This window comes from Chlorocebus sabaeus, chromosome 5 (genome assembly GCF_047675955.1).
Source record: "Chlorocebus sabaeus isolate Y175 chromosome 5, mChlSab1.0.hap1, whole genome shotgun sequence".
Lineage (NCBI taxonomy): Eukaryota > Metazoa > Chordata > Mammalia > Primates > Cercopithecidae > Chlorocebus > Chlorocebus sabaeus.
Window position 1 is genome coordinate 4,436,344 of NC_132908.1, and position 16,997 is coordinate 4,453,340.

The following is a 16,997-nucleotide window of genomic DNA, read 5'->3' on the forward strand; positions in this document are numbered from 1 at the left end:
ATTTTTAGTAGAAACGGGGTTTCACCATGTTGGCCTGGATGGTCTTGATCTCTTGACGTCACTGCTCTGCCCGCCTCAGCCTCCCAAAGTGCTGGGATTGCAGGCATGAGCCACCGCACCCTGCCTAAGTGCTCCCTTTCTAACGTCCCTTGTAGGAGTCGAGGATGGCCAGACCGTGAGGATGCCTGTGGGAAAAAGGGAAATTTTCATCACGTTCAGGGTAGGTGCTCTGTCCTGCACAGCTTCTGTTGGGCCCTTCCTCTCTTCGGGTGGATGTGGCTGAGGCTGCTCCATGTGGTCAAAGCTTCACAGAAACATGTCTCGCCATTCATGTTTCTGAGGGGCACAGTGGCCACCTAGAGTTACCTTCAAAGTTCTGTGCCTTGTGTGGAGAGAAGACAACTTCTTCAAGATGTTAACAAATTAGAAATACAGGTCACATAAAAATACAGAAAACGTCTTGTGTTTTTATGATAAGATTGTTGATGAGGCAGTGAGTGTGAAAGTTATAATTTTACATACTGTATACAGGGGCAAACCTTGGTTTTCTGAGATGGTGGAAACATTAATGAAAATGCCGTCTACTGGCAATTTCCCTCCTATGTGTACACTTGAGAAAAACCCACGCAAGCCTAGCAGGCAGTAGGTACAAAGGGGTGCACGAGAGTCCTGTCCATGGTAGCAAGACGCCACCTTCCTCCAACAAGAGAATGGCTCAGTGAGCCGTGGTGGTCAGAGGCTGCTGCAGGGCAGTCGGAAGGAGAGAGTGAGCGCTGCACTCAAGGGGTGCTCCAGGTGTTGCAGGTACAGACAGCAGGGATGGAAGGTAGCTTGCCAGTGGCTATAGCGCCTCAGAGACCATCTACGTAAAGTTTTAAAGCATGTGAGGTGGCATTATGTATTATTAGGGACTTGGAGATACATAGTAAATAGAAGCTCAAAGGAATGATAAATGCTAAAGTCAGGGTCGTGGTTGGCTGAGAAAGGCAAGACTCACCTGTATTTATGATGTTTTAGTTTATTTTACTTTATTTTTTTGAGGTAGGGTCTTGCTTTGTTGCCTAGGATGGAATGCAATGGGGCGATCTTGGCTCACTGCAGCCTCAGACTCCCTGGGCTCAGGTGGTCTTCCCACCTCAGCCTCCTGAGTAGCTGGGACCACAGGTGCATGCCACCAGGCCCAGCTGACTTTTGTATTTTTAGTAAAGATGGGGTTTCACCATGTTGCCCAGGCTGGTCTCAAACCCCAAGGTTCAAATGATCCACCCACCTTGGCCTCCCAAAGTGCTGGGATTACAAGTGTGAGCCACGGCACCCAGCCTGTGATATTTTGTTACTTCCACTGGGTTGTGGGTATGACACGCTTGTTATATTATTTACTCTGCCCTTTTTTTTTTTCTTTTTTTGGAGACAGAGTCTTGCTCTGTTGCCCAGGCTGGAGTGCAAGTGGCGTGATCTCAGTTCACTGCAACCTCCACCTCCCAGGTTCAAGCGATTCTCATGCCTCAGCCTCCTGAGTAGCTGGGATTACAGGCATGTGCCACCACGCCTAGCTAATTTTTGTATTTTTAGTAGAGACGGGGTTTCACCATGTTGGCCAGGCTGGTCTCGAATTCCTGACTTCAGGTGATCCACCCACCTTGGCCTCCCAAAGTGTTGGGATTATAAGCGTGAGCCACCGCGGCCAGCCTATACTTCCTAATAAAGTAAGATGTTTTTTGTTGTTGTTGTTGTTTTTGAGATAGAGTCTTGCTCTGTTGCTCAGGCTAGAGTGCAGTGGTGTGATCTCTGTTCAATGCAACCTTCATCTCCCAGGTTCAATCGGATCTCCTGCCTCAGCCTCTTGAGTAGCTGGGATTACAGACACCTGCCACCACACCTGGCTAATTTTTGTATTTTTAGTAGAGACAGGGTTTCACCATGTTGGCCAGGCTGGTCTCAAACTCCTGACCTCACGTGATCCACCCACCTTGGCCTCTCAAAGTGCTGGGATTACAGGTGTGAACCACCATGCCTGGCTAAAGTAAGATTAAAAAAGAAAGTTCTCTCAGGAGGCTGAGGCAGGAGAATGGCCTAAACCCGGGAGGCGGAGCTTGCAGTGAGCTGAGATCCGGCCATTGCACCCCAGCCTGGGCGAGAGAGCGAGACTCCGTCTCCAAAAAAAAAAAAAAAGTTCAAAAGCCAGTTTTACGTTTTTATTTCCCTTCACGATTGAATGACTTGATCTGAGACTGAGGAAATCCTGGCGCGCTTCCGTTTTGGTGTGCAAGTGTGTAGAACATTGCAGTGTTGAAATATGTAGAATATGTCATTCCTGGGCCTGCGATGGTGTCACCTTGGTGGAACGACAGTTCTTTGCCTCAACACTGTGCTTTATGTATGGAAGGGGTGTGAAGTTTGTCAAGTGTGAGCTTGGGCCTGGCCAGGCACGCAGCTGGTGTTGAGTCTGCAGTGGACTTATCTTCACATGCATCTGTCATGTTTGACCTTAGGTGCAGAAAAGCCCTGTGTTCCGGAGGGACGGCGCAGACATCCACTCCGACCTCTTTATTTCTATAGCTCAAGCTCTTCTTGGGGGGACAGCCAGAGCCCAGGGCCTGTACGAGACGATCAACGTGACGGTAAGAGGGTGTGAGAATGCCTTTGTCACCCTTGTACTTCATTGTTCTTTTTCTGAAATGGAAAAGAACTGACCAGTGGCCTGGAACCCATGAGTGACCAGCGTGTGGGGGGTACTCACGGGGGAGGACATGAGGAATTTTAGATTGCTCCTTGAGTGTGGACCACAAGCCACAGACCTTGACTCTATAATCGCATGGGAAGCAGTTAGTGGCTGGCATCACTCCCATACTGGTTAGCGGGGCCTGGGAACTGGGCGCACCCAAGACACAGAGAGGTTCACCCTGGGGTGTGTTCTCTGCCCTTGCTTCCGTCCAGTGTCTGGCAGCAAGAGCAGAAGTCTCTGGGGCTGTGCACATTTCTTTGGCCACAGTGATGTCTGCCTGTGTGCTGCCCTCACCTATCCCCTACCTCTCTCTTGATCTGCCCCTCCTGCTCCTCCCACTTCCAGGCCACTTCATTCTCTGTATGCGCCTCAGAACCTTCTCCAGCTTCTTTGTGGGGAACCTTGGGGTAACCTCCACCAAGGAGGTGGGTGTTTTGGGCCAAGGCTTTCTCCTCCGTCTGGGGGCTGTTCCTTGGCTTCTCCAGGGTCCTGTGGTTCTGAGGGCCAGGGAGCGACCTCAGCCACACACCCTGTATTGGCGTTTCCTGCTTCGCTCCCTCACTCCTGCTTGCTGGGCTCACTTGCCCAAACTCCTGCCCCCTCATCCTAGTCACAGGCTCTGCTCTGGGCAGACTGAACTTAGCTTATTTCCGTGTGCTTGTGGGCGGGCTTGGCCCAGAAATCCAAGTGGCAGTTCTTTTTTTTTTTTTTTTTTTTTTTGAGATGGAGTCTCACTCTGTCGTCCAGGCTGGAGTGCAATGGCACAATTTTGGCTCACTGCAACCTCCACCTCCAGGGTTCAAGCGATTCTCCTGCCTCAACCTCCCAAGTAGCTGGGATTACAGGCGCACGCCACCATACCCAGCTAATTTTTTGTATTTTAGTAGAGACAGGGTTTCACCGTGTTTCCCAGGGTGGTCTTGAACTCCTGAGCTCAGGCAATTCACCCGCCTCAGCCTTCCAAAGTGCTGGGATTACAGGCGTGAGCCACTGTGCCCAGCCCAGTGGCTGTTGTTTTTCTTTTTTTTTTTTTTTTTTTTTGAGACAGCAGGGTGTTGGTCTATCACCAGGCTGGAGTGCAATGGCATGATCTTGGCTCACGGCAGTCTCCGCCTCCCAGGTTCAAGCGATTCCCGTCTCAGCCTCCTGAGTAGCTGGGACTACAGGCACGTGCCACCATGCCTAGCTAATTTTTTGTATTTTATTGGAGATGGGGTTTTACCATGTTGGCCAGGATGGTCTCAATCTCCTGACCTCGTGATCCGCCCGCCTTGGCCCCCCAAAGTGCTGGGATTACAGGCGTGAGCCACTGTGCCTGGCCTTTTTTTTCCCCCCCAAGATAGAGTCTTGCTCTGTCACCGAGAGCTGGAGTGCAGTGGCACAGTCTCGGCTCACTGCAACCTCCGCCTCCCGGGTTCAACAATTCTCCTGCCTCAGCCTCCCAAGTAGCTGAGATTACAGGTGCACGCTACCATGCCTGGCTGATTTTTGTATTTTTAGTAGAGACGGAGTTTCACCATGTTGAGCAGGCAGGTCTTGAACTCCTGACCTCGTGATCAACCCGTCTCAACCTCCCAAAGTGATGGGATTACAGGTGTGAGCCAGTGGTAGTTCTTTTCAACGAATTCCTATCAAGATTGTCTTCATGTAGTGAAAACTATTTATTTGAGCAACTGGGGACCAGGGGAAACCACAGATTTTCTTTCTTTATAGATCCCCCCTGGGACTCAGACAGACCAGAAGATTCGGATGGGTGGGAAAGGCATCCCCCGGATTAACAGCTACGGCTACGGAGACCACTACATCCACATCAAGATACGAATTCCAAAGTAAGTGCCCCCTAGGCCGTGTCTAAGCCAGCCTGCTCCTGCGGTGGCACTGCTCTGGGAGCTCTGTGGCTTGGGCAGGGGACTGCTCCCTATAGGTCAAGTGGTTCCTGCCCGAGTTCTCTGTCTGTAAAGTGGGTGTAATAGAATGGTACACTTCTTTTTTTTTTTTTTTATTTTTGAGATGGAGTCTCGCTGTGTCCCCCAGGCTGGAGTGCAGTGGCGCCATCTCAGCTCACTGCAACCTCCGCTTCCTGGGTTCAAGCAATTCTCCTGCCTCAGCCTCCTGAGTAGCTGGGATTACAGGTGCCCGCCACCACACCCTGCTAATTTTTTGTATTTTTAGTAGAGATGGGGTTTCACCGTGTTAGCCAGGATGGCTTCAATCTCCTGACCTAGTGATCCGCCCACCTCAGCCTCCCAGAGTGCTGGGATTACAGGCGTGAGCCACCGTGCCCGGCCGGTATGGTTGACTTCTTGGAGTTGCTGGGAGAATTAAATGAACAACACATAGGAATTGCTTTGCTGCTGCTGCTATTGTTGAGTTTCTTCTTGTTTTTTTTCTTTTTTTTTTTTTTTCTTTTTTTTTTTTTTTTTTGAGACGGAGTCTCACTCTGTAGCCCAGGCTGGAGTACAGTGGCGCGATCTCGGCTCACTGCAAGCTCCGCCTCCCAGGTTCATGCCATTCTCCTGCCTCAGCCTCTGGGACTGTAGGTGCCTGCCACCACGCCTGGCTAATGTTTGTATTTTTAGTAGAGACGGGGTTTCACTATGTTGGTCAGGCCTGTCTTGAACTCCTGACCTCTTGATCCACCTGCCTCGGCCTCCCAAAGTGCTGGGATTACAGGTATGAGCCACTGTGCCCGACCTTTTTTTGAGGAGTCTCTCGCTCTGTTGCCCAGGCTGGAGTGTGGTGTGCCATCTCAGCTCACTGCAACCTCCTCCTCCCTGGTTCAAGTGATTCTCATGCCTCAGCCTCCCGAGTTGCTGGGACTACAGGTGCCTACCACCACGCCCGGATAATTTTTATATTTTTAGTAGAGATGGGAGTTTCACTGGCCAGGCTGGTCTCGAACTCCTGATCTCAGGTGATCTGCCCACCTTGTCCTCCCAAAGTGCTGGGATTACAGGTGTGAGCCAGCATGCCTGGCCCGTTGATTTTCTCATTGATGTTACTGGCACTGTTAGGAGCTGGAGAGGCAGCCTGGGCAGAGTGCTGTGAGTATCTAGGGCAGGACATGCCTGACTCCCCTCGGGAGCACTCGTGCTTTTTGTTAATTGGATAATTTCTTTTCTTTTCTTTCTTTTTTTTTTTTTTTTTTTTGAGACAGAGTCCAGCTCTGTCTCCAGGTGGAGTTCAGTGGTGCAATTACGGCTCACTGCAGCCTCCACCTCCCAAGTTCAAGCAATTCTGCCTCAGCCTGCCAAGTAGCTGGGACTACAGGGACACACCGCCACGCCCAGCTAATTTTTGTAGTAGAGACGGGGTTTCACCTTGTTGACCAGGATGGTCTCTATTTCCTGATCTTGTGATCTGCCCGCCTTGGCCTCCCAAAGTGCTGGGATTACAGGCATGAGCCACCATGCCTGGCATAATTAGATAATTTCTTACCTGCTTCACACACACACTTGTAAAATCTGTTTCCCCTCCTGTAAACTGTATTTAGCATAGCCACAGTGACACTTGTTTAAACGACTTAGGGTGTTTTATTAGCTTTTCTGTACAGAAGCTTTGAGGGCGTGGTCCTTAGGTTCTCACCACTGCACTGGCTTAGGGTTTCTGCCCCTGCCAGGGTTGAGTCCCTCTCCTCCCATGTGCTTCGAGAGCACTGGCTGCCTGTGAGTTCTTTCCAAAGCTTCCTGGCAGAAGCCTTGGCTGCCAACTCTGCTTGTTCCACAGGAGGCTAACGAGCCGGCAGCAGAACCTGATCCTGAGCTACGCCGAGGACGAGACAGATGTGGAGGGGACAGTGAATGGCGTCACACTCACCAGCTCTGGTAAGGGGTCTGAAGACTACGCGGCGACACGTGGGGACCTCAGAGCCCCCTGGAGTGTGGACGATTCAGGGCAGCATGTTGGGGTTTCCACTTGGGGTTCTTCATGAAGCCTTTAAAATGTGCAGTTCAAAGAGGGGGGCTGTGGGTGGGAACACTGGGCAGGGAGCTGCAGCCCCCAGTCCAAGCTTCGCCTCGTCTCTCTGTGCGTGTTCATATGCTGAGGTGAGAGCACAAGGGCACTTCCTGCAGGCAGCTCTGCGTGTCTCAGACCCAGTGTTCTGAGTTCTATCCTTGGTTCTGCCACTTGCCCTGTGACCTCGGACAAATCCTTCCCTGAGAGCTCCTGGCAAAAGCGTAAGGAGAGCATGGATTGGAAGGATTTGTGCACTTCCCACCTGGGACACTCTGCTAGGATTTCAGAGTGTCTTACAAAGAATAGCAGCCACAGTAGTGGAGCCACAGTCAGAGGACTCATTTCGCCACTTTAGAGCAGGACTCACTCCGAATTCATCTAGCCATGAACAGATGCACCATTTACCCTGACCTCAGACATCGTGCTAGCAAGTGGCTGAGTGTTAGTGATCTTTCACCAGAACACCTGCTGTGGGCGTTGTGGCAATGGCACCCCAGCTATAGCCCCTCTTCCTATGGGAGGTGGGGCCTCTGTTTCCTGGGATTCCTGCTCATGGCAGGGCAGGCTGTGCCCAGGGGGTCCTTGGTTCAGGCTTAACGTATTTCCTCATTGCATCATTTTGGTTTTGTTTGGATCCTGGGTGGAGTTCTCAGAACTTGCATGGCCTTAAATTAGTGCATGGTAATTCGTAGCAGGTGTTTGGAGCTGGGGGCAAATTTTCCAAAAAAGTGGAGGATTTGGAGTTCCAGGGGCCGGGGCAGGGGCTGGGATGGAAGTCCCTGGAATTTCACTGAGCTCTTGTTGCTCCTAGGGTACTGGAAGTCCTCTCTTAAAAAGCAGCTGCTGGCTGGGCGCAGTGGCTCTCGCATGTAATCCCAGCACGTTGGGAGGCCGAGGCAGGTGGATCAGTTGAGGTCAGGAGTTTGAGACCAGCCTGGACAACATGGCGATACCCCGTCCCTACTAAAAATGCAAAAATTAGCTGGGTATGATGGTGCATGCCTGTAATCCCAGCTACTCGGGAGGCTGAGGCAGGAGAATCGTTTGAACCCAGGAGATGGAGGATGCAGTGAGCAGGACCGCGCCACTGCACTCCAGCCTGGGTGACAGAGTGAGACTCTGTCACACACACAAAAAAGGCCAGGCGCAGTGGCTCACACTTATAGTCCCAGCACTTTGGGAGGCCGAGGAGGGTGGATCATGAGGTCAGGAGTTTGAGACCAGCCTGACCAACATGGTGAAACCCTGTCTTTACTAAAAAAGAAAAATACAAAAATTAGCCAGGTATGGTGGTGAGCATCTGTAATCCCAGCTACTCAGGAGGCTGAGGCAGGAGAATTGCTTGAATCCGGGAGGCAGAGGTTGCAGTGAGCTGAGATTGTGCTGCTGCACTCCAGCCTGGGCGACATAGCGAGACTTTGTCTCAAAAAAAAAAAAAAGCAGCTGTCGTAAAACTCTAGCCCAACCAGGTTCCGAATGTCACTTATTTTAATGGTTTGGTACATATGCTATCATCTTTTATTCTTGCTGTATCTCTTGAACTAAAATAGCAGTGGTCATAGTGTAGCTATTCCCTGGAACTCTAATCATTGCACCTGTGGCTTCTCCTTCCTCAAACCCTAGAATCGCATAACATGCGAGATTGGCTCCATAGACAGTTGTCCTTCCCTCCTCCCGCCCATCAGGGCAGCTTGAGGTGTGCTAGGGCTGCGCCGTGGGTGGGGTCGTGGGTGTTGCTTACTCTTTTGGAGGGTGGGTATTAGTGGTCACCAGTTGATGTTTTGATCCCCTCTCTGATACTGTAAGTTGAGAGTTAATTCCGCCATCCACTGAGATCCTTTGTCACTTTCATGGTTCCTTGTCCTGATCACTCAGCCTCACTCAGCCAGGATTTCTTCTCCCGTGTGCAAGACACTGTCAGCTCTTCCTTTTAAAAATCTTGGTGAGGTCGGGTGCAGTGGCTCACACCTATAATCCCAGCACTTTGGGAGGCTAATGCAGGAAGATCACTTGAACCCAGGAGTTCGAGACCAGCCTGGGCAATATAGTGAGACTCTGTCTCTACAAAAAGTTTTAAAAGTAGCCAGGTGCAGTAGTATGCACCTCCATCACCAGCTGCTCGGGAAGCTGAGATGAGAAGATCACTTGAGCCCCAGTACTCAAGGCTGTGGTGAGTCACGACGGCGACACTGTACTCCAGCCTGGGTGCCAGGGTGAGACTCTGTCCCTGAGCATACACTGTCACATGTCAGTTTGCTGCCTGTGAGTGGTTAAGTCTCTCATACTGTGAAGGAAGTTAGTTTTGCGTCCACATATGACAGTATTACAGGACATACAATTCCCACGTCCTGAGAACTTAAGCAACAGTGGGATTTATTTAGTTGAGACAGAGTCTTGCTCTATGGCCCAGCCTGGAGTGCAGTGGTGCAGTCATAGCTCATGGCAGCCTCAAACTCTTGGACTCAAGTGATCCTCCCACCTTGGCCTCCCAGAGTGTTGGAATTACAGACATGAGCCACTGTGCCTGACCAGCGTAGTTTTTGATGTACTTAGTATCTTATTTATTTTTGTTCCTTAATGTAGCTGCTGAAAACCTTAATAGCTGACCCTGGTCTCCCAGAAAGACCATGGTGTGCTTAGAGACTCAGCACTTGCAGGGATAAACAGGTCCATCTTCTGGCAAAAAGAGAGGGAACGGAGCGGGGGGCTTGCAATTACCATGTGACTTTTATCGTTCTTTTTCTTTTTTTGGAGACGGAGTCTCACTCTGTCACCCAGGCCAGAGTGCGGTGGCGCGGTCTCAGCTCACTGCAACACACCCCGCCTCTTGGGTTCCAGCAATTCTGCCTCAGCCTCCGAAGTAGCTGGGACTACAGGCGCACGCCGCTCCCGGCTATGTTTTTGTATTTTAGTAGAGATGGGGTTTCACCATGTTGCTGAGGCCAGTCTCGAACTCCTGAGCTCAGGCAGTCTGCCCGCCTCGGCCTCCCAAAGTGCTAGGATTACAGGCGTGAGCCACTGCACCCGGCCTTTTCTTTTTTGAGACTGGGTCTCACTCTGTTTTATGTAGCCTGCCTCACCCCTTCCCGGGGACCTGTGGAACCAAGCTTTGGACCTTCCACTAGCGAAGGCACTGTCTTACTTAGACTGAGGTCTTTACTCCGTTATGCACTGTGCATGGCCTAGGTCTCTGGGCACATTAAAAATGCGCTCGACAATTAACATGCCAAGTTCAGGTTTATATTCTCACTCATAACAAAAGTGTGCACTCCTTGTCTAGTGGTTGGCAAATCTGTAACACGTTTGTGCGAGAAAGTACCTCTAGGTGGTGTCAGCCTGGGTCCTAAAGAAATAGCAGCACACCTCCACCAGGTTGAGAGCACTTAGATTAGGCGCCCCAAATGGGGGACAACTTGCTCAACTTGTTGCGCCCCAAATGGGGACAACATAGACTGCTGATGTGAGGGAGGAGATGAAGTGCCTATGACAGAGGATTGTGCGTGGCCGTGACTCCGACATGGGCTGTTCTGCAGGGTCTTTATACACAGCAGCAGCATGGAATCTGGTCATTTGGTCTAGAAGTAGGGTTTTTCTTGGTGTCATTATTCACCTTCTTACAGCCAACAGCGTGGTGGTTGAGACTGTCAGCTTTGGAGTCAGACTGCGTGGGCTTGCACTCAGTCCTCCCTCTCGCTTGTTGGCTCTGTGGTCCTTGGGTAAACCCTGCAACCTCTCTGTGCCTCCCTTTTTTGTTTTTTTCATTTGCCTGTAAGGAAGTGTGTGGCCTGGCCTGGGAGGTGCCTGGCACTTGACTGTATTTTTGTCACTGTTGCTCAGATAGAGACAGCTGTCATGGTCCGTCTCCGTCTCTATTTCTTGTTCACCTGCTGTGGGTCCATGCTTGAAAGAGCAGTTGGGAGACCTTCAGGCTCTGAGTGCTCTGTTACCTCAGTCATCTGCCAGGTGAGGCATCCTGTGCCATCTTAGGAGTGGCCCCCACTCTTCTTGAGGTGGCGCTTGGCCGCTCCTTGAATGTGGGCCCCTGGGTGGCCAGGCGGGGGTAGATGGGGCCGAGGATATGACCTTGGAGGTGCGGGCCCCTGACGCCAGTTCTTTCTGCTGTTTGTGCCCAGGTGGCAGCTCCATGGATAGCTCCGCAGGAAGCAAGGCTAGGCGTGAGGCTGGGGAGGACGAGGAGGGATTCCTTTCCAAACTTAAGAAAATGTTTACCTCCTGATATCCCAGCTGAGGTAGGAAAACCCTGGAGGTTTCTTTTCCTTTGTTTTCCTCTGTGAACTAATCCTGGTTTTCTCCCACTTTAACTAATATTGTGCCCCTACCCCCAGGAGTGGGAACAGGTGCCAGTCCAAGGTGTGGTAAAACTAGCTCCACTAGGAGCCAGCCTCTCAGCCTAGGGAAGAGATGACGTGGCAGTCAACCTGTAGTGTAGGACTGGCTGGGCTGCCTCGGCCAGCCTCTGGCTGTGTCCTCTTCCTGGGGAGGTGGCGATGGGGGGGCTGTTGTACAGCCCCCTACAGTGGTGGGTCGGCTTGCCCATGGTCACAAAGGGCGAGTCAGGCAGAGCCAGGCCTAGAACTCAGATCTCCTCACGTCCTGCCTGCTTGGAAGCTGCCCACCTGCATAGACAGTGCAGGGCTGTGCAAGCCTGGGGGCTGCTCCAGGGATAGCGCTTGCTCGCCGTGTCATCTTGGGACCCACTTTTGTTGACTACGCTCATCTCAGCGGCTGGGGTTCTCGCCCCTCTCTTCGCACAGCTGCTTTCCAGGGATTAACAGATGCTCCCCAGCTGGGTGTGTTCCCTTGAGATGTTGAGTATAAGGTAACTGCCTGTCTCTTTGGCTCAGGAAAAAGATCCACTGGAAACTAGGCCAGGAAGCAGCAGCCCCTCCCAGGGCCAGGGCACCTGGGAGACGGGAGGATTCCAGAAGAGCAGCACTGAGCTCCCACCCGCAGAGCCTCTGGACGGCCTTGACAACAGCAAAATCATGGGACAACACCTCTCTCCACAAAAAGGTCACAGTGGACAGCCTGGGCAGTAAGATGCAGCCCCGAAGGCTGGTGGCAGTTTCCTGTCCATGGGTAGGTGACGGCCCCTGGCTCAGGCAGAGGGAGACGGTTAGACTCTTGTAGGGCTAAAACTCTAATTTGGAATTGAATGTTGTGGAGATCTTAATTAAAGGCCATGCTTACAGCTTAGAAATGAAGGCTTAAGTGGCACCAAGTTACAAAGTGATTTACTTCCTTCTCAGCAAAGCTCCGGGAGGTTCCAGAATGAGTTCTTCCTCACAGGTTGTCTTCATGGGAGCCTGGGGCCCCCCAGGCCCCACCAGCACCGTCCTCCCCTGATGAGGGGCCCTGCTGAGGCATCAGCTGCTCTGCTCAGTTAGTCTTTATTCCCGGGGTACCAAGCAGCTGCACACTCGGGGCCTGGGAGGCACAGAGGCCCAGAGAGTCCCTGGGGGTTCTGCTCCTGACCATGTGGGCGGTGATGATCCTTGTTAGGATAGACAGTCCTTGCTCCCACCCCATCCAGGATGGCCGCCTGTCGCTGACCATTGAGTCCTGTTGTTGTAAGCCAGGCATGGAGGGCTCCTGCCCTTCTGCTGAGCCACAGCCCTCTGCAGCACTGTGCTGGCCAGATTTCAGCTGCCTTGGGAACTGAAGCCCTGCTACTGTTGCTAGCCAGGGGCTTGGTTCTCCCACTTACACTGTTGACATCTATTTTCTGAAGTGTGTTTAAATTATTCAGTGCTAATCATTGTTTTTTCCTGTGTAAATGGTGATTCAGAAAAGGAAAGCACAGGCTAAGCAGTTGAAGGCTCCCCACCATTCAGCCAGAGCAGAACCCCCATTCCCCAGCCTCTGCTGGTAGCATGTCGCAGTTTCCATGTGTTTCAGGATCCTTGGGCTGTCATCAGACAGGTTAATGAAGAAACATTTCTCAATAGTTTCCTTTTTGTTTTCCTTTATAATTCACTAAAATAAAGCATCTATTAGTGTCTGATTTAGGAATGTAAAATGATTCTGTATTAATGTAAATAAGATTATCTATTGCAAAAAGATATTTAAAACCTAAATTGTGGTCATTTCTTCTTTGAAAGAATTCAGACAGCCTCTGCAGGTGGCTTGTGGGAGTTACAGGAGACTTGGCTGGCCTCATCCTGTGCTCACGCCCACCCAGAGTACATAGCGGCAGACAGGTCTGGGGTGCCGACAGTACTGACCCTCAGTCAGATTCCAGAGCAGGGTGCTGGCCATGACACAACAGTCCCATGTGAGTGAATGTTCTAGAATCTGGATGTGACTTTTTCCTTGGGAGCCCATGCTGTGAGAGCTGGGCAGTGTCCCTGGGTCCCTGCATTTCAGTCACCCTCACTGGATTGTTTCTCTACATTCTTTTCAGAGTCTTTGCATCTTTTACATTCAATTTTATTTTATTTTTTTGACATAGAGTCTCACTCTGTCGCCCATACCGGAGTGAAGTGATATCATCTCTGCTCAGTGCAACCTCTGCATCCTGGGTTCAAGTGATTCTCCTGTCTCAGTCTTCTGAGTAGCTGGGACTACAGGTGCATGCCTCCATGCCTGGCTAATTTTTGTATTTTTAGTACAGATGGGGGTTTCACAGTGTTGGCCAGGCTGGTCTTGAACTCCTGACCTCAGGTGATCCACCTGCCTTGGCCTTCCAAAGTGCTGGGATTACAGGTGTGAGCCACCATGCCTGGCCAAAATTTTTATGTATTATAGTTTGGCTACTCTGGGTTCCCAGCCGAGCTCTATGCCTGACATGGCTGAAGGGGCCCTGATACACAGCTCAGTCCGCCCTGGTGCTCCGGGCTGAGCGGGGTGAGATGTGAGTCCATTCGCTGGGTCATGTGGAGAAAGAGCTGACGGATAGGAGAGGCTCAGCAGTGACATTCTGCTCATCTCAGATACTTCCCAGTATTTTCATCCATGAAATATTGATTGCCTGACTACTGTGGACACTCAGTATGGACCAGGCACTATTCTAGCTCCTGGGGATACAGCAGTGGGGAGCTAGACTGTGTCTCTTGTGAAAGCTTGGGCTTATTCCTGGTCCAGTCGCCCTGAGTCTCATTCATGTCCTATTGCTTCAAAGCAGAAGTCTAGAGAAAGACTTTGGAAGAGAAAGGCAGATTATCTTGCTAAACAGAAACCGTTGTTGTGTTGAAGCATCCTTCCCTCAAGGGATTAGAAGGTGGCTGTACATGGCTGGGTCCGGTGGCTCACGCCTATAATCCCAGCACTTTGGGAGGCCGAGGCGGGTGGATCATTTGAGGTCAGGAGTTCAAGACCAGTCTGGCCAACATGGTGAAACCCCATCTCTACTAAAAATACAAAAAAATTAGCCAGATGTGGTGGCGCACGCCTGTAATCCCAGCTACTCAGGAGGCTGAGACAGGAGAATTGCTTGAACTCAGGAGGTGGAGGTTGCAATGAGTGGAGATCATGCCATTGCACTCTAGCCTAGGCAACAGCACGAGACTACATCTCAAAAAAAAAAAAAAAAAAAAGGTGGCCGTGCAACAGCTGTAAAATTCCATGCCCTTTCCAGGCCTGGGTTTGGTTTATTTCCACTTGTGCTCCTGATGTATGATGTATGTGTTACCAGACTTTATAGCTTCGGAGTAGGGGTATGTATTTAAAAATGCAAGAAAAGGGCCAGGCATGGTGGCTCATGCCTGTAATCCCAACACTTTAGGAGGCCAAGGAGGGAGGATTGCATGAGCTCAGGAGCAAGATAGTGAGACCCCATCTCTACAAAAAATTTTAAAAACTTAGCTGGGAGTGGTGGCTTGCACCTGTAGTCTCAGCTCCTCGGAAAGCTTCAGGTGGCAGGATTCCTTGAGCTGGGGAGTTCAAGGCTGCAGTGAGCTGTGTTCATGCAACTGCACTCCAGCCTAGGTGACATAGCCAGACCCTGTCTGAAGAAAATAAAGTATCCTTAGGCCTGTGAGCCTGTGGGAGGTGCATGTTTGGCACTTGCTTAAAAATTAGGAGGGTGGGCCAGGCATGGTGTCTCACGCCTGTAATCCCAGCACTTTGGGAGGCCAAGATGGGCGAATCATGAGGTCACGAGTTCGAGACCAGCCTGGCCAACATGGTGAAACCCCATCTCTACTAAAAATACAAAAATTAACCAGGTGTAGTGGTGTGTGCCTGTAATCCCAGCTACTCGGGAGGCTGAAGCAGGAGATCCCCTTGAACCTGGAAGGCAGAGGTTGCAGTGAGCTGAGATCACGCCACAGGATTCCAGCCTGGGTGGCAGAGCGAGACTCCATCTCAAAAACAAAACAAAACAAAACATTAGGAGGGTGGACAAGGCCAGCTCTCAGGGATTGGTCCTCAGCCCTGTCCCCCCCTCAGGCCTGGGCTTGGGTTGTTTCCAACCTGAGCCGCCTCCTCACTCATAGTTCTTTGGGTTCTGGTGGACTGGCCTTTGTTTCCTTTCCTGTCAACCAAACCCCTCTCTGTCTGCAGGAATCCTCTCCAGGCCCACAGGCCTCCAGCTGCTCCTGCCCCTCTGTGTTCGTAGCACTGCAGAGCCGGCTCTGATGTGGAGGACGGCAGCTGCACAGCTCCTGCAAGAGGCTTGTTTCACACTCTTGCTTGTTGATAAGTACTGCGCACGTCTTTTAACCAGAAGTTCTGCTGATTTGTCATGACCCTTGAAGGGTCACAAATGGGCCAGGTGGGAACGTAAAAGGTGAACTGGGTCCACAGTCATGTGGCCAAGTGCATGATCCACAGACTTTAGCTTACTGGTCACCTTCCCCAGTGCTGCTCCTGTCCCCATTTGTTATTTATCCTTGCTGTTTTGTTTTTTGCAGCCCTTATGTCAATTTGTTTTTTGGGTTTTATTTTTTTGAGACAGGTTTTCACTCTGTTGCCCTGGCTGGCGTGCGGTGGTGCAATCACAGCTCACCACAGCCTTGACCTCCTGGGCTCAAGTGATCCTCCCACCACAGCTTCCTGAGTAGCTAAGAGTACAGGCACATGCCACCATGCCTGCCACCATTTCTTCTATGTTTTTTGTTTTTGAGACAGAGTCTGCCTCTGTCGCCCAGGCTGGATAGAGTGCAGTGGTAGTCTCAGCTCACCACAACCTCCACCTCCTGGGTTCAACTGATTCTCCTGCCTCAGCCTCCCGAGTAGCTGAGACTACTGGCACATGCCACCACGCCCAGCTAATTTTTGTATTTTTTGGTAGAGACAGAGTTTCTCCATGTTGACCAAGTTGGTTTCAAACTCCTGACCTCAAGTGATCCACCTGCCTTGGCCTCCCAAAGTGCTGGGATTACAGGCATGAGCCACCACGCCTGGCCCTAGTTTTGTTTGTATTTCTTTTTTTTTTTTTTAAACGGAGTCTCGCTCTGTCGCCCAGGCCATCTGGGCTCACTGCAACCTCCGCCTCCTGGGTTCACGCAATTCTCCTGCCTCAGCATCCCGAGTAGCTGGGACTACAGGCGCCCGCCACCATGCCTGAGACGGGGTTTCACCATGTTAGCCAGGATGGTCTTGATCTCCTGGCCTCGTGATCCACCTGCCTCTGCCTCCCAAAGTGCTGAGATTACAGGTGTGAGCCACTGCGCCCGGCCTGTATTTCTTTTTTTAGTAGAGATGGGGTCTTGCTATGTTGCCCAGGCTCGTCTCAAACTCCTGAACTAAAGCGTTCCTCCACCTCGGCCTCCCAAAGTGCCAGGATTACAGGCATGGATTCATAACTATTTATTGTGGGTTTCTATCAGGCTCTCCCACTAAATAGAAGCTCCTCAAGGCAGGGAGCATACCTTTTTTTGCTACATTGTATTTAGGGCCCAGCATACTGGTAAATTGTCAAAGAAATGCTTCAGTCAGTGGATAGAATGAACTTTTGTGCCTGGAGTACCACAGCCAGGGTGGGGAAGTAAAAAAATAAAAATCATGATGGTAGTCACACAAACCCAAACGTGTTGAAATTCACAGAACTGCTGGGCTTGGTGGTTGATACCCATACTGTGATCCCAGCTACTCAGGAGGTTGAGGTGGAAGGACCACTTAAGCCTCGGAGGTGAAGGCTGCAGCGAGCTATGACTGCGCCACTGCACTCCAGCCTGGGCAACAGAGTGAGACTTTGACTCTTAAAAAAAATAATAATAATTGTCTGGGTGCAGTGGCTCATGCCTGTAATCCCAGCACTTTGGGAGGCCGAGGCGGGCAGATCACGAGGTCAAGAGATCGAGACCATCCTGGACAATACGGTGAAACCCCGTGTCTACTAAAAATACAAAAA

General features: G+C 51.1%; 1 protein-coding gene across 6 annotated transcripts in view; it reads left to right on the forward strand.

Annotated features, from left to right (window-relative positions):
- DNAJA3 (DnaJ heat shock protein family (Hsp40) member A3) overlaps window positions 1-16,997 on the forward strand; it is a 52,005-nt gene that overhangs the window by 20,236 nt on the left and 14,772 nt on the right. For 3 of the 6 annotated variants that reach the window (XM_037989898.2, XM_073015131.1, XM_037989897.2), the window contains exons 7-10: window positions 156-220; window positions 2,493-2,621; window positions 4,439-4,554; window positions 6,452-6,549. In XM_037989898.2, coding sequence (XP_037845826.1) covers window positions 156-220; window positions 2,493-2,621; window positions 4,439-4,554; window positions 6,452-6,549 — 408 coding nt within the window. Of the gene's footprint in view, window positions 1-155; window positions 221-2,492; window positions 2,622-4,438; window positions 4,555-6,451; window positions 6,550-10,815; window positions 10,933-11,547; window positions 12,781-16,997 lie in introns of those variants that run through there. The other 3 variants (XM_037989899.2, XM_037989900.2, XM_037989896.2) reach the window with 2 other exon arrangements.